The sequence below is a fragment of the Heterocephalus glaber genome, unplaced genomic scaffold (assembly GCF_053883595.1).
Source record: "Heterocephalus glaber isolate CG9 unplaced genomic scaffold, H.glaber_assembly_v1.0 deba00001141, whole genome shotgun sequence".
Classification (NCBI taxonomy): Eukaryota; Metazoa; Chordata; class Mammalia; order Rodentia; family Bathyergidae; genus Heterocephalus; species Heterocephalus glaber.
In genome coordinates, this window is record NW_028258201.1 from 2912607 (window position 1) to 2940295 (window position 27689).

At 45.0% G+C, this 27689-nt stretch overlaps 1 protein-coding gene and 1 long non-coding RNA gene across 7 annotated transcripts in view; one reads left to right on the top strand and one right to left on the bottom strand.

Annotated features, from left to right (window-relative positions):
- Positions 1-8365: 8365 nt before the first annotated feature.
- LOC110349624 (uncharacterized) lies at positions 8366-15508 on the bottom strand. 2 transcript variants are annotated; one of them, XR_002395725.2, is made up of 3 exons: positions 15436-15508; positions 13317-13440; positions 8366-12875 (listed from the first exon to the last, which is right to left on the bottom strand). It is a non-coding gene; the product is annotated as an uncharacterized LOC110349624 (long non-coding RNA). The 2 variants fall into 2 exon arrangements; XR_002395724.2 differs by lacking the exon at positions 15436-15508 and adding an exon at positions 14757-14872.
- Bltp3a (bridge-like lipid transfer protein family member 3A) overlaps positions 14910-27689 on the top strand; it is a 65751-nt gene continuing 52971 nt past the window's right edge. The window contains exon 1 of one of the 5 annotated variants that reach the window (XM_004846733.4): positions 14910-15207. In XM_004846733.4, the coding sequence (XP_004846790.1) occupies positions 15164-15207 (44 nt within the window). In that variant the 5' untranslated portion in view covers positions 14910-15163. Of the gene's footprint in view, positions 15208-15362; positions 15690-27689 lie in introns of those variants that run through there. The other 4 variants (XM_021259968.2, XM_021259964.2, XM_087210497.1 and 1 more) reach the window with 4 other exon arrangements.

The window sequence follows — 27689 nt, forward strand, 5'->3', positions numbered from 1 at the left end:
GCCACCCAAGCACAAGGATCCAAGTTTGATCCCTAGTACCAAAAGCAAAAAAAAAAACAAAAACAAAACAAAAGAAATAGGGTGAAAGACTGAAGACTTTTATTAACTATTACAGCCCTCGTAACAGCAAAAAAAAATAAAAAGGACTGGGAGCCTGGCGTGGTACACATCTGTCATTCCAGCACTTGGGAGGTTGAGGTAGGATTGCCAAGTTTGAAGCCATCCTGGGCCACATAGAGACCTGTCTCAAAAATAGGACTGGGGATGGGCCGGAGATTTAGCTCAGTGGTTTCGCTGCCTGCTGCACAAGTGCAAGGACCTGAGTTCGATCCCCGGTACCAAAAAAAAAAAGAAAAAATAGGACTGGCGATATAGCTTGGTGGTAGGGCACTTACCTAGCATGCATGACCCTCTGGGTTTAATTTCCACCACCACAGAAAAAACCCATCAACTGAGATTACAGTGATGTTATGAGAGATGACCTAAACCAGCAGTGTACAACCTGGCTGATGCAGTCAAAATCATAGGACAGTTTTCAAATAAAGATGGCAGACTTTGATTCAATAGATCTGGAGTACAGCCTAGGAAATTTATTCTTTGAGACAGGGTCTCACTATATAGTTCAGGCTGGGTTTGAACTCTATGTAGTACAGGCTGACTCCTCCCTCAGCCTCCCTAGAAAAATTGCATTTTAGAAGAGCTAGGAGATTTTTATTTTTATTTATTTTTAGGTTTTTTGAGTCTTGCTCCAATTCAGGCTGGTCTTGAACCGCACTAATGTAGCCCAGGCTGGCCTCAAGCTTGCAGCAGTCCTCCTGTCTCAGCCTCACAAGTGCTGGGATTACAGATGTGTGCCACCATGCCCAGCTGATTTTTATTTTAAGCATGTGCAGAAAAATCTGCCCTAGAAAAGGATGTAACTTTGTGCATTCCTGTCCTTAAAAAGATTTGTAGCTAGAAATTGAAATGGTAGTAGATTTGCTTCTTTTTCTAGAAACACAAATGCTTTGAAGAGACTAATTTTGGCAAATGAACTAGTTTAAGTGAGGAAGGAGAGATTGTGATGAAGCATGGTCTTTATGTTTGGCCTCTGTTGAGGTCAATCGATCGACTTGCTAGGCTGAGCCAGGACTAGTTGCCTTTTAGTTTCTCATTTTGTCACTTCTTTTTAGGAAGTATTCAAGTCTCAGAATCTGATTGTTTATGTATCTTAACTTTTATAGATAGATTTGTTTAGTAAAACCTCTGCACACTTACATTTCCCAGGAAACCTTGCCAACTGAGCTTACATGTGACACAGCAAGTTTGTGGTTTGGATGTCTCTGGTCAGGCTCAGGGTGAAAAGTGTTATCTTTTTTATTTCCCCCCCAGTACCAGATATCGAACTCAGGACCTTGTGCTTTGAGGCAGGCACAGCGCCACTGAGCTAAATCCCCCGGCCAAGAGTATCTTTTGCGCATAGACAAAGCCCATCAGTCCCTGTTTACGTTTTTATGTAGCCTCATGCTCAGTCCTGCTCATGGCTCTGCTGCCTTTTCCTGTGGTCTGTCCCAGGAAGTGTTGGTGCCACTTCTCCCCACTCCTTCCTTTGGCTTCTGGGGTTCCCCATGCCATTCCCCACTCAAACAGTAATGCCTTGGGTCGGGGCGGGGCGGGGGCGGGGTATGAGTCAAATATGGTACCAACTAATAGGCCAATAAATACAGCCTCAACTGTTCAACCCTAGTTTTCCTAAAAGGAAGGTTTTTCTAGTAGAGTCTCGCTAATGTTGCCCAGGCTGACCTCAAGCCATCCTCCTGTCTTAGCTTCCCGAGTAGCTGGGGTACAGGTATGTGCTGTGTGTGTTGTGTTTTGTTTTGTTTTTGTGTTAGGAATGAACCTAGAGCCTTCTCATTGAGCTCATTCCCTGCCCCCTTTTTTATTTTGAGACAGGGTCTCACTAAGTTGGTCAGGCTGGGTTTGAACTCTATCTACCCCCCCCACCCTCCCGGTACCTGGGATGGAACCCAGGACCTTGCACTTGCCAGGCAGGTGCAGTGCCGCTGAGCTACATCCCAGGCCCCTTTATACTGCTTTAGCCTTCCAAGTAACTGGGATTACAGGTGTGCATAACCACACCCAATCCAAAGTATGTTTTTATTTTATTTATTGAATTCATTTGGGTGTTTTATTTTTGGTACCGGGGATCAAACTCAGGACCTTGCGCTTGTGCGGCAGGTGCTGGAACCACTGAGCTAAATCCCCAGCCCAAAATATGTTTTTCAGATTGAACCTCCAGGGGCTGGGGATTTAGTTCAGTGGTTCAGCTGCCTGCCTCGAAAGCACAAGGTCCTGAGTTCAATCCCCAGTACCAAAAAAAAAAAAGATTGAACCTTCACTCTTGTAACATTTCTGGTTTTGGAAGAAATTGTTACAGAGTTTCTAAAAACCAGTATGACAACTTGAAAGTTTAACAGGCTTTAACTACTGTATATAGATAGTGAACAAAAGTAAAACCAAATAGGTTAGGTTTTTTTTTTTTGGTACCGGGGATCAAATTGAACTCAGGACCTGTGCTTGCCAGGCAGGCACAGTGCCACTGAGCTAAATCCCTGGCCCTAGTTTCTGTTTTTTGAGACAGGGTCTCACTATCCAGTCCAAGCTGGCCTTGAACTAACTATGCAACCCAGGCTGGCCTTGAACTCGTGGAGATCTTCCTACCTCAACCTACCAAGTGCTAGGCTTATAGACATGCACCACCATGCCTGCTTTATTTGTTTTTGAGACAGGGTCTCACTATGCAGTTCAGGGTGACCTTGAACTCATGATGCAGTCCAGGCTCAGCCTCCTCCATGCTGGGATTAGAGGCATGAGCCACCACCCCGGTCTAGTTATTGTCAGTTTGGGATTGCATACATGCTTCCTTTTCTGTGGGCAGATGGACTCCACTGTGAGTGCATTTCAAGTCCAAGCTCTCATCATTTCTACTGCAGGGCTTTTTTTTGTTTTGGTACCGGGGATCAAACTCAGGTCCTTGCAAGGCAGGCGGCAGAGCCACTGAGCTAAATCCCCGGCCCTAACACTGCTGGTCTTTAGTGTTTTGTCACAGTGCTAGTCCCTCAGTTCTGGGCTGCATGAGGAATGAGACAGCCCCATCCCCTTTTGCTTAATTGGGTTTGCTTGGTATTTCTTACGATTACATTTGGGCTGTGCCACCCTAGTTGTGTCCCCAGGATAGCATATGGATAGGCAGCACACAGGTTCCATCTGCCTGTTGTTGGTGATTTGGATTACATGTTAGGGTGTCAGATTTCACACACTTGCTCCTTTTGAATAAGTCTTTCCCTGGCTGCCAGTTAAGCCAGTTGACACATCCTAAATCTCACGATAACACTTGGAATGCAGCATGTGAAGCCACCATCTCAGGGCCCTCTGTAAAGGCTTAGCTTTCATAGTGACCCTGTGAAACAGGTTTCCTAGTCCTTTCCCATTTCCTGTATCTGTATATCACAATCTAGTGCTTTTGGGGTTGCCTGTGCAAGAATAAAGGAGTGAGGGGCTGGGGATTTAGCTCAGTGGTGCCGCTGCCTGCCTCGCAAGTGCAAGGTCCCGAGTTTGATCCTTGGTACCAAAAATAAACCAAAACCAAAACCAAAACCAAAAAACACACAAAGAATAAAGGAGTGAAAGGTGGGCTAGATATAGCTCTGTGGTAGAATGCTTTCCTAGTGTGGGTAAGTCCCTAGGTTTCATCAGAACAAAGCAAAAAAGTGAAAAGATGGGGAATTTTACCTCTGTTTAAATGCTACATTTCCCCTTTTTCATCCTCTCAAGCCTCTGTTGGTACGAGTGAACCAGGTCAAAAGCAACAGGGACAGAAACAGTTGAGCCTAGTGCAGGCAGACAGGCCACCCCAATGTCTGTAACTATAGGAACTACAATTTTTTTCTGGATCCATAGCCATCCACAATGAAGAGTACATTTCCCATGGTCTGCAGGTAGGGAGGTCTGGTGGCTGGAGGGAACATGCCTTTTCTCTGCCCGTCTCTGTCCTGTTGACCGGAATGAGGGTACAGCGTTTGGAACATAAGGAACCGTCTTCAGCCATGACTTGGCAGCTAAGGATGTGTTAGCAATACAGAAGGAGCCTACATCCTGGATTAAGAAGCGACTGGACTATCTATCTACCACTGAGCTACATTCCCAGCCCTTTGACTTTGCTGCTCAACCCTCTTGCTCTTGACTGTTGCTCTAAGATGACCTTTCCTTGTTTGCATAGCCTTACTTCCTTGGTGTAGACTTAGTACAGTATATGCCAATGAATGTTTAATTATGGGCTAAGAGATGTGGCCATCCTGGCAAACACATGAGAGAGCATACTGGATCTGAAATAAAGTGCTCAGGTAGGTGTTTAAGAAATGGCTGGGAGTGGCTGGGGGAGGCTTAGTGGTACAGCATGTGCTTAGCATGGGTTTGATCCCCAGTACCCTCAAAACAAAAACTGTAAGGATTATGGGGTATTACCTGGCAGTAAAGATAATGAACTACTGATGCAGCAACTAGGAGGTATCTGTGTGGTGCCAGCTGTGGTGCAGGCCTGTAATCCCAGCTCTGTGGGGGGCTGAGGCGGGACGATTACAGGGGGGGTTTTTTTGGTACTGGGGATCGAACTCAGGTCCTTGCACTTGCGCAGTAGGCGGTGAAACCACTGAGCTAAGTCCCCGGCCCTAGGCCGATTACAGGTTTAAGCCCAGCTTTGGCAAATTAGTGCAACTGGTCTCAAAATGAAAAATAAGGTCTGTACATGCAGCTCAATACAAAAGCCTAGGTACCAGAAATGAAAGAGGCTAGATGAGAACAGTTCAATAAAAAATGTGGCTGAAGCTGGGGGTGTTATTGTAGGCCTGTAATCCCAGTACTTGGGAGGCTGAGGCAGGAGGATCACAGCAAGTTGAAGGCCAGTCTGAGCTACACAATGAGAACCTGTCTCAAAAACCGCAAAAAAAATCAAAACAAAACTGGGCCGGGGATTTAGCTCAGCGGTTCTGCTGTCTGCCTGGCAAGCCCAAGGTCCCGAGTTCGATCCCTGGTAACAACAACAACGAAAAACCATGTTTGGGCCGGGGATTTAGCTCAGTGGTTCTGTCGCCTGCCCCGCAAGCGCAAGGACCCGAGTTCAATCCCCGGTACCAAAACAAAAAAACTGCAAAAAAAAGAAGAAAAAAAACATGACTAAAGGCATAGCATGAGAGAAACCTTTATGTATATCCTGATTACGGCAGTGGTTACACAAGTCTACACAAGACAAATGACACAGAATTACATACCAATATGAATCTCCTGGTTTTTATGTTGTACCATAGTTATATGAGATGTAACCATGAAGGAAATTGAGTGAAAGGTACACAAGACCTCTCTGCATAATCTTCATAACTTCCTGTGAGATAATTATTCTAAAATAAAAAGTTTAAAGAAATGTATGGACTTTGAGGAAGATGGGGTGGATGTACTTTCTCTGACTCCTACTACTAAGCACAACTGAAGCCTCAAACATTCCCATATCACTGGGCCCCATCAGATAGACAGATAGATAGACAGACAGACAGACAGACAGACAGTGGAAGGGAGGAAGAAGAAGGCAAACCTGTTAGGAACTCAGGCCCTAAGGAATGACACAGTGAGTTCCCAGGGCTGGGTGTGGGTTCATTCGTAGCCCAAACTTGGAGCCAAAGCTGCTAGCATCTAAGAGACACTGATGGGCAGAGACAAAAAGCACCCCAAGAAAAGCCTGCTTTTCATAACGGGAGGATGAGCTGGGGATTTAGCTCAATGGTTCTGCCACCGCCTGCCTCATAACAGGAGGACAAGGAGAGATGGATTTTTTTATCTGTGTTTTTTTTTTTTTTTGCCACCAGGGAAGAACTCGGGACCTTGTGCTTGGGAGGCTGGCTGTGGAACCTCTGAGCTAAATCCCTGGCCCCAAGAGAGATGCATTTTTAGCAAGAGAGAAAACTCAGACAAGAAGTGCTCTACTCCAGCTACTCACCACTGGAAAAATTATGGCTCCACCCACTCAGACCAGGAATGGCCAAGAGGGGAGATGAGATTTCCACCTCGCTGAGGCTGTCATGGGTGCCCCAAATCCTGGTGTCAGGGAAGGCCGCATAGGAGCTGGGATTATCATCCCCATCCAAGCAGTACAGACACTGGCACCTCCTGACTGTCAGGGCTTTCGCACTGCCCAGTGGGAAGCAGGTTGCTCATGACCCCATACCAGTAGAGGCCCCGTGGAGAGCAGTAACGAAGCACACTGGCTCTCCCAGCCCGAGAATATTCATGAAGGTCTAATTGGAGCCAGAACTCCTACCTGGGCCTTCAGCAATGCGGAAATCCTAGCCCAGGTATCTAAGGAGGCCGAGGCGGGACCTGGCGTTCTGCTCCCCGCCAGCAGTAACAAGAGGTCAGCACCCTTCTGCTGGACCAGTTTGAGAAGGAGCCAACAAAACCAAAAGTTTAAAGAGGATCCAGGTGTCAGAACATAATACAAAAATTCCCAGCTTTCAACTTAAAATCACTTGTCATACCTAGAGTCAGGAAGATCTGAATTTAAAAAAACAATAGATGTCAACACAAAAATGACAGAAGTAACAATGAAAATAAACAAAAAAATTACAGATATTAGAATTAACAAAAATTTTAGGGAAGTCATCATAAAAATGCTTCAGTGAGCAATTATGAACATACTTGAAACAAATGAAGAAAGTCTCAGCAGAGCCAGGTGTTGCGTTGCATACCTATAATCACAGCCTTCTGGGAGGCTGAGGCAGGATGATCGGAAGTTCAAACTCAGCCTGAGCAACTTAGTGACTTAGTAAGAAACTGTATCAAATGAACAACAACAAAAAAGCTCAATGTGAAGGCCCTGGGTTGAATCTCCAGTATGCAAAAAAAAAAAAAAAAAAAAAAGTCTTAGCAAATAAATGGAAAATTTGAAAAGAAGACAGAAGAATCTATTGGAAATTATGTAACCAAAAAAGAAACAAAAACTAGGGCTGGGGATTTAGCTCAGTGGTTTCACCTCCTGCTACACAAGCACAAGGACCTGTGTTCAATCCCCGGTACCAAAAAAAAAAAGAAACAAAAACTAAAAACAAAAACCAAAAAAAATGTAATAAATGATCTCCACAGCATAATGAAAGGAACTGATGAAGGAAAAAATCAGTGAACTTGAAAGTAGAACATAGACTTATGCAGTCTGAACAACAGAGGAAAAACAGACTTTAAAAAATGAACTACAGCTCAGGGACCTGTGAGACTATAATAGAAGATTTGATATTTATGTTTTCAGCGTCTCAGGAGAAGAGAAAAACAGCTGGATCAAAGAAAATATGGAAACAAATAATTGCTTCAAATTTGCCCAAATTGCAAGAGATGTAAATCTATTCAAGAAGTGAAAACCTGGCATGGTGGTGTGCTGTAATCCCAGAAGTCTGGAGGCAGTTCAAGCCCAGCTGGGGAAATTTAATGACACAGTAAGACCCTGTCTCAAATTAAAAATTTTTAAAATCCTGGGGATGTAGCTCAGTGAGAAGGCCCTGGTTTCAATCCCCAGCACTGAAGGGGGAAAAAAAAGTGAACTTCAATCAGGATAAACTCAAAAGAAATTCACACCAAGATGCCTCATAGTCAAACTTCTGGAAACTAAAGACATACATACATACGTACTACATACACACATAAGCAAACAAGCAGCCAGAGAGAAAAATGATCTTATCTAATGAGGAAAATGGTTTGAAGTCAGCAGACTTCTCTCTAGAAGCCATGGAAGCCAGAAGGACACAATAGAGCAGTTTCAAGAACTGAAAGAAAAGTGTAAAATCCTATACGTAGTAGAAATCTAGGTTGAAAAATAAAATACCAAAAATAAAGTAAAATAAAATGTAAAACTTCAGAGGTGGGCATGGTGGATACATCTGTAACCCCAGCACTCTGGGAGGCTGAGGCAAGAAGACTGAGTTTGATCCCAGCCTGGGCAGTTTAGTGAGACTCTGTCTTGGAAGATAAAAAGGGGTGAGGATATAGCTCAGTGTGAAGGTCCTGGGTTCAATGGCCCGTACCACACACACACACACACACACACACACACACACACGCACAGGAGCTGGATATTAGCTAGCAAGTGTGCTAGCCAGGCCTGGTGGCACATACCTGTAATCCACAGAAGGCTGAGGCAGGAGGATTGCTGTGAGTTTGAGGCCAGCCTGGACTACACAGAGAGTTCAAGGTCAGCCTGAACTACACACAGGAAGACCCTGTCTCAAAAAAATTTTTTCAAAAAAAAAAAATTTTCAACCATGTATGAAATTAATCATATACCATGACAAAATGAAGTTTACCAGGCATGCAGGTTGGCTTAATATTTGAAAACCAATGTAATCCACCATGTTACCAAGCTAAGGAAGAAAATCACAGGATTGTAGCAGTTAATGCAGAATCAGTGTTTGACAAAAATGCTTTATTTATTTATTTATTTATTTTCTTTCTGGTTCTGGGAATCAAACCCAGGGCTTTGTGCAGATTAGCCAACCACTCTACAACTGAGTTACATCCCCAGCCCACGATACTCACTCTTGATAAAAACTCTCAAGGAAAATAGAGAACTTCTACAGCTTAATAAAGAATATCCACACAAAATCTACAGCTGATCTACTTATTGATGAAAGATTGAATGAATGTTTTCTTCCTATGACGGAGAGCAAGGCAAGGATGTCTACCCTTACTTAACAAAGTGCTTAATGTTCTAGCCGAGGTAAGAAGGCCAGAAAAGGAAGTAAAAGGCACATATAGCCAAAGGAAATCCTGGCATGTGGTGAATACCTGTAATCCCAGCCCTCGGGAGGCTGAGGCAGGAGGATTGCCATGAGTTTGAGGCCAGACTGGGCTACATAGTGAGTTCAAGGCCAGCCTGAACTACATGTGAGACCCTGTCTCAAAAACCAAAACCAAACCAAAACAACACAAAACAAAAAACCAAAAAACCCAAAACCAAAACAAATGAAAGAAGATATAAAATTTATCCTGTTTGAAAATGATATAATTGTCTATGAAGACAATCCCAGAGAATCTATGAAAACAGAGCTAATAGGTGACTTCAGCAAGATGGCAAGATATAAGATAAACATACAAAATAACTTTTTTATATATTAGCAATGAATATGTGGTCACATACATTAAAAATACAATACAGGGCCGGGGATTTAGTTCAGTGGTTTTGCTGCCTGCTGCGCAAGCGCAAGGACCTGAGTTCAAGCCCCAGTACTCCCTCCGCCAAAAAAATAATAATACAGGGCTGGGAATTTAGCTCAGTGGTTCCGCTGCCTGCCTCACAAGCACAAGGACCCGAGTCCAATCCCCGGTACCAAAAAACAAAACAAAACAAAATACAATACAATTGCTCAAAAAAAATGTAGGTATACATCTAACAAAGCTTGTACAAGATACATAAGCCAGGAATACATAATGGGCGCAAGGTCCTCAGTTCAATCCCCAGTACAAAAAAGAAAAAAAAAACCCATAATGGTAATTAGAGAAATCACAAATGAAAATAAATGGACTGGAAGACTGAACATAGTAATGATGTCCATTTTCCCTAAATTGATAATACAATTTGTTAAAATTCCATCAAGATTTTTTTTTTTGGTACCGGGAATCAAACTCAGGACCTTGCACTTTGGAGCCAGGTGGCGGCACCACTGAGCTAAATCCCTGGCCCTCCATCAAGATTTTTGTAGATATAGATAGAATTACTCCAAAATTTAAATGGAAGGTCAAGGAACTAAGATAGGTAAACCAAGTATGAAAAAGAATATAGTGGACAGAGATTCCATTTACCCAATTTTTAGCTATTTATATGGCGACAGTAATCAAGATTATATGATGTCAGCAGAGAGACACAGATTGATAGCACTAAATAGAGAATCCTGGAAATAGATCCACACAAATATGCCCAACTAATTAAAAAACATAATGTCCAGTGATTATCGCATGGCCTAGATCATCTAACTGAATCCTTAGAACAATCATGTGAAATAAGATCTATTGTTACCCCCCTTTTGTGAGCTACTGAGGATTGAACCTGAGCCTTCAAGCTGAGCTACAACCCCAGGCCTTTTTATTTTTATTATTTTAAAATTTCTTTTTGGTACCGGGGATTGAACTCGGGAACTTGCGCTTGCAAAGCAGATGGTGGAACCACTAAGCTAAATCCCTGGCCCAGGCCTTTTTATTTTGAGACTAGGTCTTGCTAAACTGCCCAGGTTGGAATCAAACTTGGGATCCTCCTGCCTCAGCCTCTCAAGCCTCTGGGATTATAGGCTATCCACCCCCCTTTTTTGGGGGGGGTACCAGGGATTGAACTTGGGTTCTTGCGCTTGCGCTTGCGCAGCAGGCTGACGAGAAACCACTGAGGTAAATCCCTCACCTGGTTATCCCCATTTTTAAGTAGTTTGCCCAAGGTCACACAACTAGTAGGAGGTAGAGGTGTGATTCAAATCTAGGCCACAGCTAGAGAGGCCCTGCTCTATGATTACGTACTGCCTCTCCCCTGTTCAGCTGATTTTTTGACAAAGGTGCGAAAGTAATTAAATGTAGGAAAAATAGATTTTTCAAGCAAATGGTGCTGGAGAAATGGGAAATACATAGGCAAAACCAAACAAATAACACACCCCAAAAGCAAACACAAATAAAACAAAATACCAGGCGTGGTGGCAAAAGCCTGTAATCCCAGCACTCAGGAGCCTGAGGCAGGAGGATCGCCATGAGTTTGAGGCCAGCATGGGCTACATAGTGAGTTCAAGGCCAGCCTGAACTACATAGTGAGATCCTGTCTAAAAAACAAAAGTGAACGCAAATAACTCCCCCAAACCCTCCAAACTTTCAACTTATTAAAAATTGAAATGAATCTCATGGATTAAATGTCAACTATAAAACTGTAAAAGTTTTAAGAAAAAAAGCACTTAGGAGGGGGTTCAGGGGACAGGCAGAGTCCTCCCCACCCCAAAGATTTCTTATATGTAACAATAAGAGCAGGATTTATAAAAGGGAAAAATTAATAAATTAAAAGCTGTTATTCTGCAAAAGACTTGTTAAGAGGAAGAAAGACAAGCCACAGGCTGAGAAAATATTTGCAAATGATAAATCTGACCAAAGACTAATATCTAGAATAGATAGACAAGTCTCAAAACTCAACAGTAAAAGGGGCCAGGGATTTAGCTCAGCGGTTTTGCCGCCTGCTGCACAAGTACAAGGACCTGAGTTCGATCTCTGGTACCAACAAAAACCCTCAACAGTAAAAAAGAAAACTTCCAATTACAATGTGGGCCAAAGATACAGAGAGAGATTTCAGTAAAGAAGATATACAAAAGGCAGATAATCATACTGGAAAAATCACTTCAGCATGGACGACGGAGCCAGACTGTGTCTCAGAAAAAAAAAAAGAAGAAGAAGAATGAAAACCACAATGTGATTTCACTACACACCTATCAGAATGGCTGGGGTAAATTCAGCAATATAATAACTGTTGGAAGGGTACACATAAACTCACTCACGCGCTGCTGGAGGATTGAGAAATGATAGTCACTGGGAATAGTTGGGCAAGTTTTAAATAAACACTCAGCTACTGTACAGCCTGTTGCACTCTGGGCCACTTATCCTGGCAAAATGAATACTTATACTTGCACAAATACTTGAAAACAAATACTTAAAGCACCTTCGTGTATAATAAAAAACTGGAAACAACCCAGATGTCCTCCAACGGGTGAATAAATGGTTGAACTGTAGTACCTCCAGTGCCATAGAATCTGACTCAGCAAGAAACAGAAAAGAACTATTAATATGCACAACTACTGAGGTGGACTGCCAGAGACTTATGCTGATTAGGAAGTAATCAAATCCCTGGGCTGTGGGTGCAGTTCCGTGTTAGAGTATTTGCTTAATATGCAGGAGGCCCTGGTTTCAATCCGTAACACTGAAAAGAAAAAAGTCCAGTCCCAAGAGGTCTCACACTGTACGATTCCATGTGTATAACTTTGTTCCCTCCAATGCCTGATCTCACCTTGCTGCCCAGGCTGCCTTCAAACTCCTGCCTCCAGCAGTCATCCTTCCTCATCCTCCTGAGTAGCTGGGACTACAGGAGTGTGCTACCACACCAGCTATACGCACACACAGTCACGCACACACAACATTCTTGAAATGGCAAAACTACAGGGAGAACAGATTGGTCGCTGCTGGAGGTGAAGGTGGGGTGGTTCTCAAAGGGCAGCACAAGGGATTCTCAGAGTGATGGAAATGGCCTATGTGGCCTGGTGTATATTCACTGTATTAATGATGTCAATGTCTGCCTTGTCATATTGTGCTGTGGTTTTGTAAGATGTTAGCATGAGGACATTGGGTGAACAGTACAGGGATGTCATTGTATTATTTCTTACAACTGGCTGTTAATCTAGAATTGTCTCCAAATAAAATGTGCCGAGGCTGTAGCTTAGTGGTGGGATGGTTTCCCAGCAAGCAGGAGGCTCTGTTTTGATCCCCAGCACCATAGACACAAAAAGTATAAAAAAGTATGGATTGGCTCCAGAGGCATTTTGTCTTTACATGTCTTGCATTGTCGACACTTCAAGGAAAGATAAACACATTAATACTGTTGTTGAGAATATGGACTCTGCTATGGCCATATTTTTGTAGAGCATGAGTTTTTTCATCCAACAAAAGCGTATCATTTACCAGGCTTGTTGACTCATTCAGCGAAGATGCCTTGAGCACGAGGTTGTTTTTGTTTTCCATAGCTGATATCAGATGTCGAATCTTCTCTGCTTGGGGTGGTCTGGGGAAAAAAAAGTCTGAAATGGAAAAAGTTGAGGCACCCACAGGTGAGAGCTGAATTGGGAATACTCAGCAGTTGCCAGTAATCCTGGCAGACACTTCTTCCATATTCCTATTGGTCCCTGGTATGGGGACAGGGGCAGAGGACAAATAATGATGGGTGTGCAGTCCTGCTGAAGGGACTGAGTAAAGAACACAGGCAAAGGTTGATTTGCTTCCCTTTTAGGTGACTTCTGAGGGTACTTCTGGGGAAACTGAGCTTACTATGACTGAGAGGCACAAGTGTGCATGAAGCTGAATTTTTTTTAATTGGTGGGGATCAGGCCCAGGGCCTCACACGTCTAGGCAAGGGCTCTGCCACTGAGCTCTCCTCCCCCTGGCCCTTTTAAAATTTTATTTTTGAAAAAAAATTTTGTAAAATTTTTGTTAGTTTGCCCTGCTGAGTTTCCCAGGCCTACCTTGGATTCAAGATCCTCCTGCCTCAACCTCCAGAGGTGTGTTTTAAAAATGCATATGTTTGGCTATCCTTAAACTGTTTCTGGGATCGGGTAACAGTTGTTTTGCAGGATGGGACCTGAATGGCTGACAGACAAAAGAGAAGGGAGGCTTAAGAGTTGAAAGCACTTAATTGCTGTATTACAGATATGTACAATATGTTTACAGGAATTAATACATTCAAAATTAGCTGCTGGCCAGCTTCCCTGATTTTTTTTTTTTTGGTACTGGGGATCAAACTTGGGACCTTGCACTTGTGAGGCAGGTGGCAGAACCACTGAGCTAAATTCCAGGCCCAGGCCAGCTTCCTATAAGCCTGTCTCCAAAGACGTTCTTTTCTTTTTTGTTGTTGCTTTGTTGTTTTGGTACTGGGGATCGAACTCGGGACTTTGCATGAGAGGTTCTTTTCTTAAGTCCCCCCCCCCCCCCCCAGTACCAGGGATTGAACTCAGGACCTTGCGTTTGCAAGGCAGGCACGGTGCCACTGAGCTAAATCTCCAGCCCTCTTCTTTTAAGTTTTTGCTTGGAGGTTTAAGGTCCAGAAAACCTCCTCCTGCTCATCTTTGCCATTGAGCCTAGTGGTGTCCCCGGTACATGGGTTATATTTTATATGGATGAAAGAAAATGGAAATACACTGGGCTGGGAGTCAGAATGAGGGTGCTGTGAGTCTCAAGAAGTAGGTGACCAGCCCGGCATGGTGGTGCAGTCTGTAATTCCAGCATTCCAGAGGCTGAGACAGGTGGATCGGTGCCAGTTTTTGGCCAGCCTGGGCTACATAGTGAGTTCAAGGCCAGCCTGATTAAAGAAGTAGGTGACCTTGGGCAAGCTCTTTCATATACTTCTCTAGATTCAGTTTCCTTAGTTGTAAAATGATGATCTTCAAGGTCCTTGGTAATTTAAACAATTTACCACCTCATTTTCTTCTGCTCATTTGGGAGGGGGTGCTCTGAATAATTTTTAGGTCTTGGGTAAACTCCTGTCCATTGGTTACTGGCTGTGGCTAAGGTGGGTGGAAGGACAGTAAGGAGACCCACTCTGTTCCTGTTATTTATTTATTTGAGACAGGTCCTCCCTATGTAGTGCAGGCTGGCCTCGAACGCACTACGATCCTCCTGCCTCAGCCTCCCAAGTGCTGGGATTACAAGCACGTTCCACCACGCCTGGTTGCTCTGCTCCCTCCAGAACCGTCCTTTGTGGAGGACCGAAGTGGCCTATTTGCATCTTTCTGCCACCTGCCTGAGGGGTCCTCAACCCCTCTTTTCCACTCTTTATCCTGCTTCCTGGAGTAGAGTTGGTGCTCAGCAATCACTGTGTGAATGTGTGTTAGAAATGGACGGGAAGTGGGCCCTGCCATCCGGGAGCTGCGGAACTGTCTAGTGAGTCGCTGCAAAAAACTAGACACCTGCGGTCCCTGATGCTCTAAGGCGAAGCCAGGTGTGACCCTCAAGCGGTTTAGAGCGGAAGGCCGTCAGACGTCGCTGGCGCGGCAGACGCGGCCTGCTCACTCCTTCGTCGCCCTTTCCCCGCCTCCCACCCCCCCGCGCGCGCTCCCGCTTCTCAGCAAGCGCCCGGCTGGTGGGCGGCGCGCGGCGTCCGCGTCGCTCTGGGCTGGCGGCTGCGGCGCCGCGCGGGTGGGTGGGATCGTGGCGGATCCCAGCGCGCCGGGCCAGGGGCGACGGAGCGCCACGGCGGTGGCTGTGGTGGCGGCACCCAGTGCCCGCGCCTCAGGGAGGTGAGAGGCCGCCTCTTCTCAGCGACTGAGGAGGCTCGGGCCGTCCGCCCGCCATCCGCGCGGGCCGCGGCTCCGGCATGGCCGGGATCATTAAGAAGCAGATCCTGAAACACCTGTCCCGGTGAGAGCGCCAGCGCCCCGGGCCCTCCCGCCCTTCGTCCCCGTCCGCGGGGCTCCGTGCCGGGCCCCTCCCCCGCCCGCCGGCCCGGCCGTTGTCACCGCTTGGGTCTTGTCGCCCTCAGCCCGCGGGGTCCTCGCGCCTCCGCCGCGGCCGGGCCCGGGCTCTGCTCCCTCCCGCAGCCCCGGGGCCCCTCCCGTCCCCGGTGCAGAACTCGCCCTCGGTCCCCACCTCGGGCCAGGTCACCCCGTCCTCCTTGAGTGTCTGTCCTCGGAGGCCCGGCGGCGCCCACCCTTCCTGCCTGTCCCCCCCCGGGTCCCTCGTGCCGCCCCGCTTGGGACCCGCTGCCCTCGCCCGCCCTCCTCTCCTAGGCCCCTTCCCCTGCCGCCCGTGCATCCCTCCCGTTTCCAGCCGGACACTGGTTTGCTCCTTCCCGGCTCCTTCCCTTCTTCGGTCTGACCCTGTTGCATCACCCTTGAAAAGAGGTGAGCCGCGCACCCTGGGCCGTTCCTCCGAGCTCCTTTCTCCAGCTGCTTCTCTTCTCATTATGCATACTAATTGGAGAAAGGTCAGGAGAGTTGGGGATAAAGTTTCAGGAACCTTGCCTTTAAGAAGAGAGGGTTTTTTGACGGCCTGTGAGAAGTACAGTACCACCGAAATCCACTTCTGCTTTGCTGCCTTTGGAAAGAGCTGTGAGGTCGCTCAGTAATTTGGACACGAGGAGGGAGCTGGCAGACCGCTGGCAGCTGTGGCTGAGTGACTGCTGGCCTCTGTGTTGTGATCGCAGGTTGTCAGGCTCAGGGCTAGCTTAGTTTTCACTCCGGATTCCCGGGTGCAGTTGGTGCGGTTCACAAGCAGCCTTTGTAGCGCTAGGGATCTGAGCGCGCTCCATAGTGGTCAGTGGTTTTCAGCAGGTAGACGTGTGTGTGTGTGTGTGTGTGTGTCTGTGTCTGTCTGTCTTTTTTCTCTTATTGCATTTGGTAAGTGACGTGACACAATATTCCTGGCTGCATTCTCTTTTCCTGGCTGACACTGTGGCTTATTTTTACTTTGATCTTAAACTTTATTTATTTATTTTTTGGTACCGGGGAGGGAACTCAGGTCTTTGCACTTTCGAGGCAGGTGCCAGAACCACTGAGCTAAATCCCTGGCCCAGATCTTCAACTTTAATTATCAGTTAGATTCAGATACTTCTTTTAGTTAATCACCATCTTTTCGTTTTTTGGTACCGGGGATTGATCTCAGCACCTTGCACTTGTGAGGCAGGCAGTGGAACTACTGAGCTAAATCCCTGGCCCTAATCACCATCTTATAAAGGAAAGATTGGAATCTGGAACTGGAAAGTGCCTTTGTTGTTGTACTTTTATCTGATTTATTTTGTGCTTAATTTATTACTGTGCCATGAGTTTGTTTCTTCAGCTTCGCCTGGGATAGCTTTTTCTTCTGTGCAGCTTCCTTCAGCTGTGTAGGGGCAGTGTGTTCGTTCCTTTTCAGCCAGGATCATCCCAGTGCGACAGGGGCCGCTCATGGATGGGTTCATGCAGCCTGGAGCCTGAGAGAAACGCAGGCATCTTGGGTGCTTTGTTCCCCTGGATATGTGCAGTGACTAGAGAGTCCCTCTCTAAACCCTTCAATTCAGCATCACTATGCATTTTTAAGCATGTGCAGTTAAAGTTCAGCACCCTTTTTGGCCACCGATCCTGTGTCCAGCCTCACTGTTTGGCCTGGGCACACTTCCCTGCTCCACCATTGTATCGCCAGAATGGCACACATTGCTTATTTTTTTAGGGAGGCAGACGGGGTTGAGACAGGGTATGCTATGTAGCCTGGAACTCATGGTGATCCTCCTGCCTCAGTCTCTCGAGTGCTGCTGGCATTACTGGTGTGCAACAGCACACTAGGCTGTATGCGTTGCTTCCTTAAAGTGGCATCCTTCAGATACTTGGTGGCCTTTCAGTTCTGTAAACCCTTGATGACCTGGGAGTTTTACAGGTCTTTTTAAAGTGGTCACAAAAATTTGAGACTCTCAGTCTGCATGATTTTGTGGGGTTTTGTGGGTCAAGAGAGTAGTGAACCAGCTGGGCACGGTGGCGGCACACGCCTGTAATCCCAGCTTGGGAGGCAGAGGCAGGAGGATCACCACCAGTTTGAGGCCAGCCTGAGCAACATTGTGAGACCCTGTCTCAGAAGACCAAAAAAGAAAAGAAAAGAAAGTCGTGAACCATTCCACAGGACACTTCAGGCCATTTACAGGAAGAGAAAAAAGCTGGAAAGTGCCTTTGGACCTTTCACTGAGAGTAATCAAATATATTATTTTTCAGGTAGTGTTGTGTGTAAAGATTCAAAAGTGGACAGAGAACTGACTAGAGGAAAACTTTATTAATTTGAGTAGACACATAATTTTAGGATTAGAGATGATTCATCCCCTTCTCCCCCCTTAAATGGAGTCTTGCTATGTAGCCCAGGCTGTCCTTGAATTTGTGATCCTCTTGCCTCAGCCTCCCGAGTGCTGGGACTACAGACACATGCCACCACAACTGGCCCAAGTACACTAATTGTTAAAAGGGAAATAAGTAGTTATAAAGCTTTCATTTGTTTTTGCAGTACTGGGAACTGAACCCAGGATCTTGTACATTGCTAGGCAGGTGCTCTACTATAAAACTACATCCCAGTCCCCTAAAGATGAAGTTTCCTCTCATAACATCATTTTCTTTCTTCCTTTTTTTTTTGGTACCAGAGATTGAACGCAGGACCTCGTGCTTACCAGCCAGGTGCCCATGCCATTGAACTAAATCCCCTGCCTCTTTTTTTTGTTGTTGTTACTGGGAATCAAACTTGGGACTTTGCGCTTTCAAGGCAGGCGGTGGAACCACTGAGCTAGATCCCCAACACTCTTTCTTTCTTTTTTGAGAGAAGCTCTCACTGTGTTGCTCAGGCTGGCCTCTACTCCTGGGCTCAGAGACCCTCCAGAAGTCTGGGCTCTTTGATTTACTTACTTCATCTCTAAAATGGGGATAATAAGCTGGGAGGGGTGGCACACGCCTGTGATCCCAGCACTTTTGAGGCTGAGGCAGGAAGATTGTCTTGAGCCTGAACTACATAGTGAGACCTTGTCTCAAAAACTGGAAAAAAAGGGCTGGGGATTTAGCTCAGTGGTTCCACTGCCTGCCTTGCAAGCACAAGTTTGATCCCTGGTACCAAAAAAAAAAAAAGCCTGGAAAAAAAAAAGGAGGTGGGATAATAAGTGTCTATTTGAGAAGGTTATTGTGAGGGTTACAGGTTACTATATGTAAGGACTTAGCATTATGCCTAGCATATAGTGACAACTCAGTAGAACATGAACCACATGTATTTTTTGGGTGATAGTTGGTATAAACCACGTGCCTTCTCTCTAGAAAAATTCATATATAGAGAGAGGTAATTTTATATATGTTTTGGGGGAGAGTTATGAACCCCTAAAGCATATGTCTGAAGCCTCCTCCCCCAGTTGGAGGTGAGGAGTCCCTGACCCAGTTCAACTCCTCGTTTGGTCCTTTTTTTTTTTTTTTTTTTTTTGGTACAGGGGATCGAACTCAGGACCTTGCGCTTGTGAGGCAGGCGCCTGAACCACTGAGCTAAACCCCCACCCCAACCCCTCGTTTTATTGGTTTATTTCGGGGGTACTGAAGTTTGAACCCAGGGCCTCACACATGCTAGACAAGTGCTGTGCTATCGAGTGACATCCCCAGCCCGTAACCCCTCGTTTCATGGCGGAGGAACCCCGGCAAGGATAAGCGACTTGTGCAAGTTATGTAGGAAGGTGGGTCCGTGCCCCGCTTCCTGACTGTGCATTTTCCCTGTAGTGTACCCATATTCTGTGTACCCCCTGTGAACACCGTATCCTAATGAAGCCCTTGGATAGTATGTGTTGGCACATTTGGTAAGTCCTAGGAGAGCAAATGTCTGTTTCAGGTGAAGCAGGAACAGTGTGACAGGCATGGAGGGACACTTCAGATTTTCTCGCCTTGGGGCTAGGGACCAAGAAGGAGGAGAAGAGGTTATGTTAGAGCTGCAATATCAGGACTCTGGAAAGTAGAGGTGCCAGGATGTGAATCTGTGAATCTGGTTGGAAAGGGCAAACTCCTGGGACCTTCGTGTTGTTCTAGCTTGGAACAGCTGCCAAATTGCATGTGACATTTTCTGTCTAATCGTTTCTCACCCCACCCCTCCAACACTCCAACACGCTGTCCAGTCAGCCGAGGAGGAACTGTTGCTCTGTGGCTGCCCAACCTCATGGGGAAAGAGGAGATCTGTGAGGTTTCTCTGTTAAACAAATGCCGGAGCTGTGTGATGATTACTTGTTGATGCCAATGCCGATGCCGAGAGGTTGCCCTCACGACTCATTATGTCCAGTTTGGGGTGTGAAGTTTCAGGTAATAAAGTGGCTGATGGGCCAGGGATTTAGCTCAGTGGTTCCGTTGCTTGCCTTGCAAGCACAAAGACCAGAGTTCGATCCCTGGTACCAAAAAAAAAAAAAAATGTGGCTGGTTAGGACGCATCCTCTTTATTGGTAGCATCTTTTGGCATACGATTTGAAGGGAATGATGGCCAAGATGTTCTTCTTTGAAGCTTATTCCAGGCAAGGCTCTGACCTGGGCACTGGGGATGCAGCAGGGAAGACAGAAATGTCTCTTAGGGGCTTTAACCAGGGTTTGGATGCCTGCTGTTCAGTACAGGTAGCTTTAGTGCACAGCACTCATTTAAATTGACCTAGGGAGCTTTATGTACAAAGATAAAGTAATTATTTGTTTAAAAAACAGCCAAAATTGATTTTCACTAAATTAGGTTATTCTTGCTTTAGATTGCCTCACTAGGGACCTTTCATTGTACAAGGGAGAAGGCATGAGACTGATAGTGAAGAAAGTCGAGGGGCTGTGGGTGGTAGAGAGCCTGTACAGGAGCCAGACAGCCCGGCTCAGCTTCCAGCTGCGCCACTGCCGAGCAGGGCAGCCTTTCTGAGCCCTGTGTTTCCTAACTGTGAAAGATAAGAATAATGAAGAAGAATACATAGCTGGCAGATTTGTTGGCGTATCAGGGATAAAGTATTTATTACAGCATCTGACATCTAAGTAGGTGTTTTTTTGTTTGGTTTTTTTTTTGGAACGGGGATCAAACTTGGGACCTTATACTTTTGAGGCAGGCAGCGGAACCACTGAGCTAAATCCCCAGCCTAACTAGGTGTTAAATGGAGTAGCTGTATAACATGGTGAGAAGGCAGGGACACTACCGAAGCATGGCTGACAGAAACCTGGCTGGCTTTTAAGTATTTTCTCTAAATGGCTGCAGAAAATACGAGTTTAGTGACAGTATATGGCTTATAGGTGTGGTGGATTTTTTGTTTTCTGATTCAAGGTCTCACTACGTAGCCCAGGCTGGCCTTGAACTTGCAGGGATCCTCTGACCTCAGCCTCCCTAGTGCTGGGATCACAGGTGCGCACCCCCATGCCTGGTTTAGATATTTTAAAAACATAAGTATTAGGTGAAGCTCAGAGGCACAGGTGATTTCGGAACTCCTTTTGGAGACTGACAGTGAGCTCAGCGGCCTCAGTTCGTGCCCAGTGCCCGGGTCAGAGTGGGGAAGCACGGAAGAGCGGGGTCATCTCCTTGAACTCCGAGGCCAGCCCCCAGTGAACCGCGCCGCATGCCCGGCTCTTAGAGGCTGGCTTCCTGCCCAAGGCCTCTAGGTGTGGGTTGGAGGATTAGTTCCAACTGCTAGGTCCTGCTCCTTTGTGCTGGACTTGGGTTTTATCGCTGTTGTTTCCCAATCACCATGTACGTCTGTTTCCCTCTTGCGTTGCTTCAGAATAAAGCACTTTTATTTACTTAGCAAATACTGAATAGCCGTCGGTGTTAGAAGGCGCCTCATGAGTCTTAGTGACAGTTTAATCCTCAGTGTCCCTGTGAGGTAGGTGAGGCTCACTCCGTAGATGAAGAAATGAGGGGGCCGGGGATTTAGCTCAGTGGTTCCACCGCCGGCCCCGTAAGCGCAAGGACCTGAGTTCCATCCCCAGTACCAAAAAAAGAAAGGAAAAAAAGAAATGAGGCACAGAAAAGTGAACACCTTGGCCGAAGTTGGGTGTCCTCAGTGGTGGGGCTGAGACTCAGGTGTGGCGCTGAGCCCAGAGCTTCTGTCTTAGCCCTCTGCAGCCGCAGTACTTCCGAGGCTGAGTCTCAGCTGGAACACCCACGACCCCAGTCCCCAGTGCCCACCTGAGCAAGAGGCTATGCCAGGGCCCCAGGGCCTCCCGCCCACCCTGGCCCTGCTGGAGTCTTCCCTCCATAAAGGACCACTGTGCTCATTTCCAGCAGGTTGGATTTGTCTGTTTTCGTGCTTTATATAAATGGAATTGTAATGTATATGCTTTTACGTCTGCCTCCTTTTTTTTTTTTCTTGGCCTTAATAGAGATTGAACTCAGCCCCTTCACAAATGAGCTGCATCCCCAGCCCTTCCTAAAAAATTTTTAAATTTTGAGACAAGATCTCCCTAAATTGCCCAGGCTAGGCTCAAATTTTTGATCCTCCTGCCTCATCCTCCCACAGTGCTGGGATTACAGATGTGTACCACCATGCCCGTTGTGTGTCTGGCTCCTTTAGTGCAACATTATGTTTGTGAGATAAATCTATATTTTGCATCAAGTTGTAGACTCCATTTTCATTGTTGTATAGTATTCCATTATGTGAATATAAGTCAGTTTATATGTTTCATTGTTGATGGACATGTAGGTAGTTTCCAGTTGAGGAATATTATAAGTAATACTACAGGGAACACTCTAGTTCATGTTCTCTGTTTTTTTTTCCCCCCATTAACTTTATTGGTACATTTTAGGTATAAAATACAGCTACATTCATCATTGGGATCTTGTACCATTACATGAGTCTCTTGGTTCTTATTTTTTTTCCCCTTCCCTTGCCCTCCCTTCACCCCCTCCACCCTTCCTTATTTGCAAAGATCTTGTTTCCATTATTTTCCTCTTCTCATATTTTTTCCTTTCCCTTTTTTCTCTTCCTCTACCCCTCCCAATTCCCCTGGTCTTTTAGACCTTTTCTTCCTGTTACACAATATCAGTTATACATTTTTTAAATTAGAATATTAAGACCTAGGAGACATTACCACAGATTTTACAGAATTTAAAAGGCTATAGAAAGCATATTACAAAAATCTTTTTTTGAAATAAATTTGACAACTTCTAAGAAGTAACTTGGAAGACAAATTAATGAAACTAACTCTGGAGGAAATATAAAATTTGAATAGCACCTGTTAAAGAAAGTATATTCCTAGCTTGAAAACCTACCTATATGACAACAGCAGGCTCATAAACATTTTAACTGATAAATTATATCAAACAATTAAAGCAGAAAAAAGAAGGAACACTTCGCCCCTTATTTTAGGAACTCAACATTGTGCTAATCCTAAAACTGGATAAAGATAATAGAAGAAAAAAGTATGAACATAGATAGAAATTTGTTTAACAAGACAAACTATTGGAAGTCAGATCTGGCAGGATGTAGAAAGTGGTTTTGTCATAGGGATGGTAGTTTTGGTTCAGCATTGGAAGATCCACCCCCAAAAGTCATCATTTTAACAGAGGAAAGGAAAAAGCCATATGATCCTGTCACTAGTTGGAGAAAAAGTATTGGACTAAATTCTACAGCTGTTCATGGTAAAAGCTATCAGGAGACTAGAAGTAGAACAGAACCTTCTCAACAGATTAAAGACATGTACCCCATACTTCCAGTGAGAACGCCTTATATGAATGGAGAAGATACAATGCTTTCTCCTTAAGGTGGGGAACAAGGGCAGATATGCTTACTCTTTATCTGTCCATTAAAACTAGTTCATGTTCTTTGGTGAACAAATGTACACATACCTGTTTGGAGTATATCTAAGAATAGAATTTCTGAGGCATATGTGGTGGTGCATGCCTCTAAGCCTAGCACTCAGGAGGCTGAGGCAGGAGGATCACTGTGAGTTCAAGGCCAGCCTGCCCTACTACATAGCCAGACTCTATATCAAAAAACAAACAAAACAACCTGATTTCTGGGTTATATGATATGCACATGTTTAACATTAATAGATAAGGCCAGTTTTCCAAAGTGACTGTGTCAATTTACACTTCTAGATGTGTATGAGAGTTTGGTTGCTCCATATCCTTGACAGAACTTGGTATTTTTCATTTTAGTCAGTTTGAGGGATGAGTTTTTAAATTTTTAAAAATTTTAGCCAGGCGTGGTGGTGAGTCCCTATAATCCCAGCACTGGAGAGGCTGAGGTAGGAGGATCACTTCAAGTTTGAGGCCAGCCTGAACTACATAGAGAGACTCTGTCTCAAAAAAAACCCCCAAAATTTCTCTGGTAAACCAGATGAACACTCCTTTTTCCTGTCTGTTCAGGTGCTCTGTGTGTGTGATAATGGGGATCACACTAGGCACACACTTCACCACTGAGCTCTGTCTCTAGCCCCCATTCACTTTTTAAATTCTGATGTATTTGAAATTTGAGTTACAGGCAAATGTCAGAACCTTAAACACAGTTCTTTTAAGAGTAATATTCCAGGGCCAGGGATTTAGCTCAGTGGTTCCACTGCCTGCCTTGCAAGCACAAGTTCCCGAGTTCAGTCCTGGTACAAAAAAACCCAAAAAGAGTAATATTCCAATTTTGAAGGTACGATGAAAATAGCAGTATATTTAACCATTATTGCATAAGATTTCTTACTTGGAGTGGACATAGTACTAAGCCCAAGGTCAAAATAACAATCATGGCTGGGTGTGGTGGCACATACCTGTAATCCCAGCACTTGGGAGGCTGAGGCAGGAGGATTGCTGCAAGTTCGAGGCCAGTGTGGGCTACATAGTTCAGAGCCAGCCTGAGCTACAAATCAAGACCCTGCCTCAAAAAACGAAAAAAACAAAAAAAAAAAACCAAAAAAATACAGTCATATATATTAGAATGGAGGGGCTTCTCCAAGCATTTGGGTTTTGTTAAATATTTAGTCTTCAGGCTAACCTATTTATTTAATTTTTTTTTTTTTTTGAGATGGTCTCACTATGTAGCCCAGGCTGGCCTTGAACTCACTATGTAGCCCAGGATGTCCTGATCTTGAAGTGATCTTCCTGCCTCAGCCTCCTGAGTGCTGGGATCACAGGCTGCACCACCACGCCTGACTGAGACTATCCTATTTAATACCTTGGATATTAGGTAGTTTCGTTCTGCTCCGTAATGTTAGTACTTCGCTGGGAAAGCACGTCATCTTTATTAGAGAAAAAAAAATTGAGTTATGTAGCTTTTCTCTTGGAGTCCTTATACCTTTTCAAGGGTAATTTGCTTTTACATGAGATAATAACACATAGGTTGTTTTGAGGGTTGTAAATAACATCCCTGAAAAGGTAGCCTATAAACAGTGGCCAGTACAGTTTCTCTTTACTCAGTAGAGTTGCTCAGGAGAGGTCTCTATCTTTGGAGACAACATCTTGGTCACCCTCAGAGCTGTCCTTAACTCAGCAGAGTATCTAGTTCCTTGTTTGAAGGTTACATTTTGTAACATTTTGATACAGAGAGGCACAATGCTTCTGCCTTGGCCTCTGCTCTGGGAGGGTGGGGCGCAGGCTCCTTGGTGGTGGTCTGCGCTCATTCAAAGTGAATTTGAGCCCAGCACAGGGTGAAGTAGCTCAAATGGATCTATTGGTCAGGGTCTTAGAGGATTCAGTTACACAAAGCCTAGGAAGATAAAAGGAAGATCCTCTTTATCATGGCTCAGTTCTCTCCACAACAGCAGGGGCTGTCTCTTGGCTTCTTTCAAAACTAGTCTAGCCTGTTGTGGTGGCGCATGCCTGCAATCCCAGAACTTGGGATGCTGAGGCAAGAGGGTCCCTGAGGGTTTGATGCCAGCCTGACTACATAGTGAGATCCTGTCTCAAAACCCAAACACAAAACCCAGAGTCTGAGGATGCTTTGAGTGGGTGAAAGAGGTGTGAGAGAAGATACGTGGAGTGGGAGAGCATGGTTTGAGCCCAGGGATCCTTAGACCTGCCGCAGAGCACAGGCTGGCAAGGAAAGCCTGTTCAGCCACGCTCAGGGCCCTCCAGCTCTCCACAGGCCAGGCACCTGCTTCTGATCCCAAGAATATTTTTCTTTCTCTATCAATCAGCGTCTAAAGTAAAGGGGAGGATAAAAGTGTAAAAATAATATATTTAGCAATTTAGGTAAAAGTGTGTAGTCTGTACAGATTTACCACAAAAACAAGGACTGGGTGTATTTGTTGGATCAACTTTGTTTGCCTCCATCAGTTATCTTTTCACAGGTGTGCTGTGTCTTTACAGGAGTGTGCCAGTTCTGTGTAGCTTGGCTGCCCGCCCATAAGTTTAAAAAAATGATAGAGAACCTTGATGGGGAAGTATCAGTGTATTTAAGTCTGACATACTGAATGTGCTGTCTTCCCAGAATTTATCTCTAAATTGGAGATTTGGAGTGTGGTCCAGACAAATAGTGTTACAATATTGAATGCTTTCCCAAGTCGGCCCACAGAAGCCACAGTGAATCTGTTGTGACGCGATGGAGTTCTGGGTCTTGTTGTTGGGGAACTCTCTGAAGGACTGGGGGAGGTGAAGGAGAAGGAGAAGTGTTTTCTTTCCCATTCCTTGGGGTCAGATCCTTTAGATCTTGTGTCTCAGCACACTCTTTCTTGTCACAGTGATTGAGGTGTGACTGAGCATTTGATGGGGGCCGAATAACGCTGCTTCTGTCCTTGTTTACTTTTGAATGTTGCTGGGTGTCTACATAAGGCGAATTACCTTCTTCTGTTATATGAGCCTAGAGTCTGACTCTGTTTTACGTAAAAACAAAACGATGGGCTGCTTTAAACTGCCGTGAATGTTCCAGCATCACAGCTACCACAGGGGAAGACTGTTTTGATCTTCACTACCCTGGGAAGCTCATCACCTTGCCAGCACCACAGCTGCTGCAAGTGTCACCGATGAGGTAGACCCGTATAGGTAGGTCTGCGCTTGTAGCTGTCCTAAGACTGGCCATGCCACAGGGGGGCGGGGGCGAGGCTCTCGCCACTGTCCCCTAGTGCAGGGATGTGGGAACACGTGCATAGTGAAATGCAAATGGTTTGGTTTCTTTTTTTTTTTTTTTTTTTCTTTTTGGTACCGGGGATCGAACTCCGGTCTTTGGGACAAATGGTTTTCTTTTTTTTGTATTAAATTCTTTTATTGGTACATTGTAGGTACACAACACAATTACATTTCTCATTGGGAATTGTACCTTTACATGATGCATCCTGGTTCTTATTTTTTCCCCATCCTAGCCCTCCCTTCACCCCCTCCACCCTTCCCTATTTACAAAGACTTTATTTCCAGTTTTTCCATTTCTCATCATTTTTCCTTTCCCTTCTTTCCTTTCCCCTGCCCCTCCCACTACCCCTACCCTTTTGGACCTTTTCTTCCTATTTTGCATTATCGATTATTCATTCTAATCATTGGTACATTTTAGGTATACAGTATAATGACATTCATCATTGGAAATTTGCACCTTTACATAGTCTCTCTTGGTTCTTATTTTTCACTGTTGCCCAGCCCTCCCTTCAACCCTTCCAGTCCTCCCTATTTACAAAGATTTTGTTCCTATTTTTCCATTTTCTCATATTAATCCCATTCCCTTCTATCCTTTCCCCTAGCCCTCCCACTTCCTTCCCCTTTGCCCCTTTTCTTCCTATTTCACATGACCTATTATACATTTAGTCCTTATTTACACTTTCAGTTTCTCACACCAGAGAAACTATTCGGTATTTACACATGTGTGTCCTATTTATTTCACTTAAGAGTATCGCCTCAATGTGCATCCACTTAGCTATAAAGTCTCTAATTTCTCATTTTTTATGGCTGAGTAGTACTCCATTTTATAAAAAACCCCACATTTTCTTTATCCAGTCTCCAGTTGATGGGCATTTGGGCTGTTTACAAGCTTTAGCTATTACAAACTGCACTGCTATGAACATGGGTGCACATATATCACTGTGGTATGATTCTTTTAATTCTTTGGGGAAGATCCCCAGCAGTGGAATAGCGGGGTCAAATGGAACTTTCAGTCCTAGTTCTTAGAGGTATCTCCATACTGATTTCCACAGTGGTTGCACCAGTCTACACTCCCACCAGCAGTGGAGCAGTGTTCCTCTTTCCCCACAGCCCCGCCAGCATTTGTTATTGGTGGATTTCTTGATAGCAGCCATTCTTTCTGGAGTGAAGTGGAATCTCAGCATTGTTTTCATTTACATCTCTCAAATGACCAGTGATGTTGAACATTTTTTCATGTATTTATTTGCTATTTCTACTTCTTTGTGTGAGAAATGTCTCTTCATTTCAGACGCCCATTTTTGGATTGGGTCTTTAAATTTGGGAGGTCTGATCTTTTTAAGTTCTTTATAGATTTGAGATAGTAGACCTTTGTC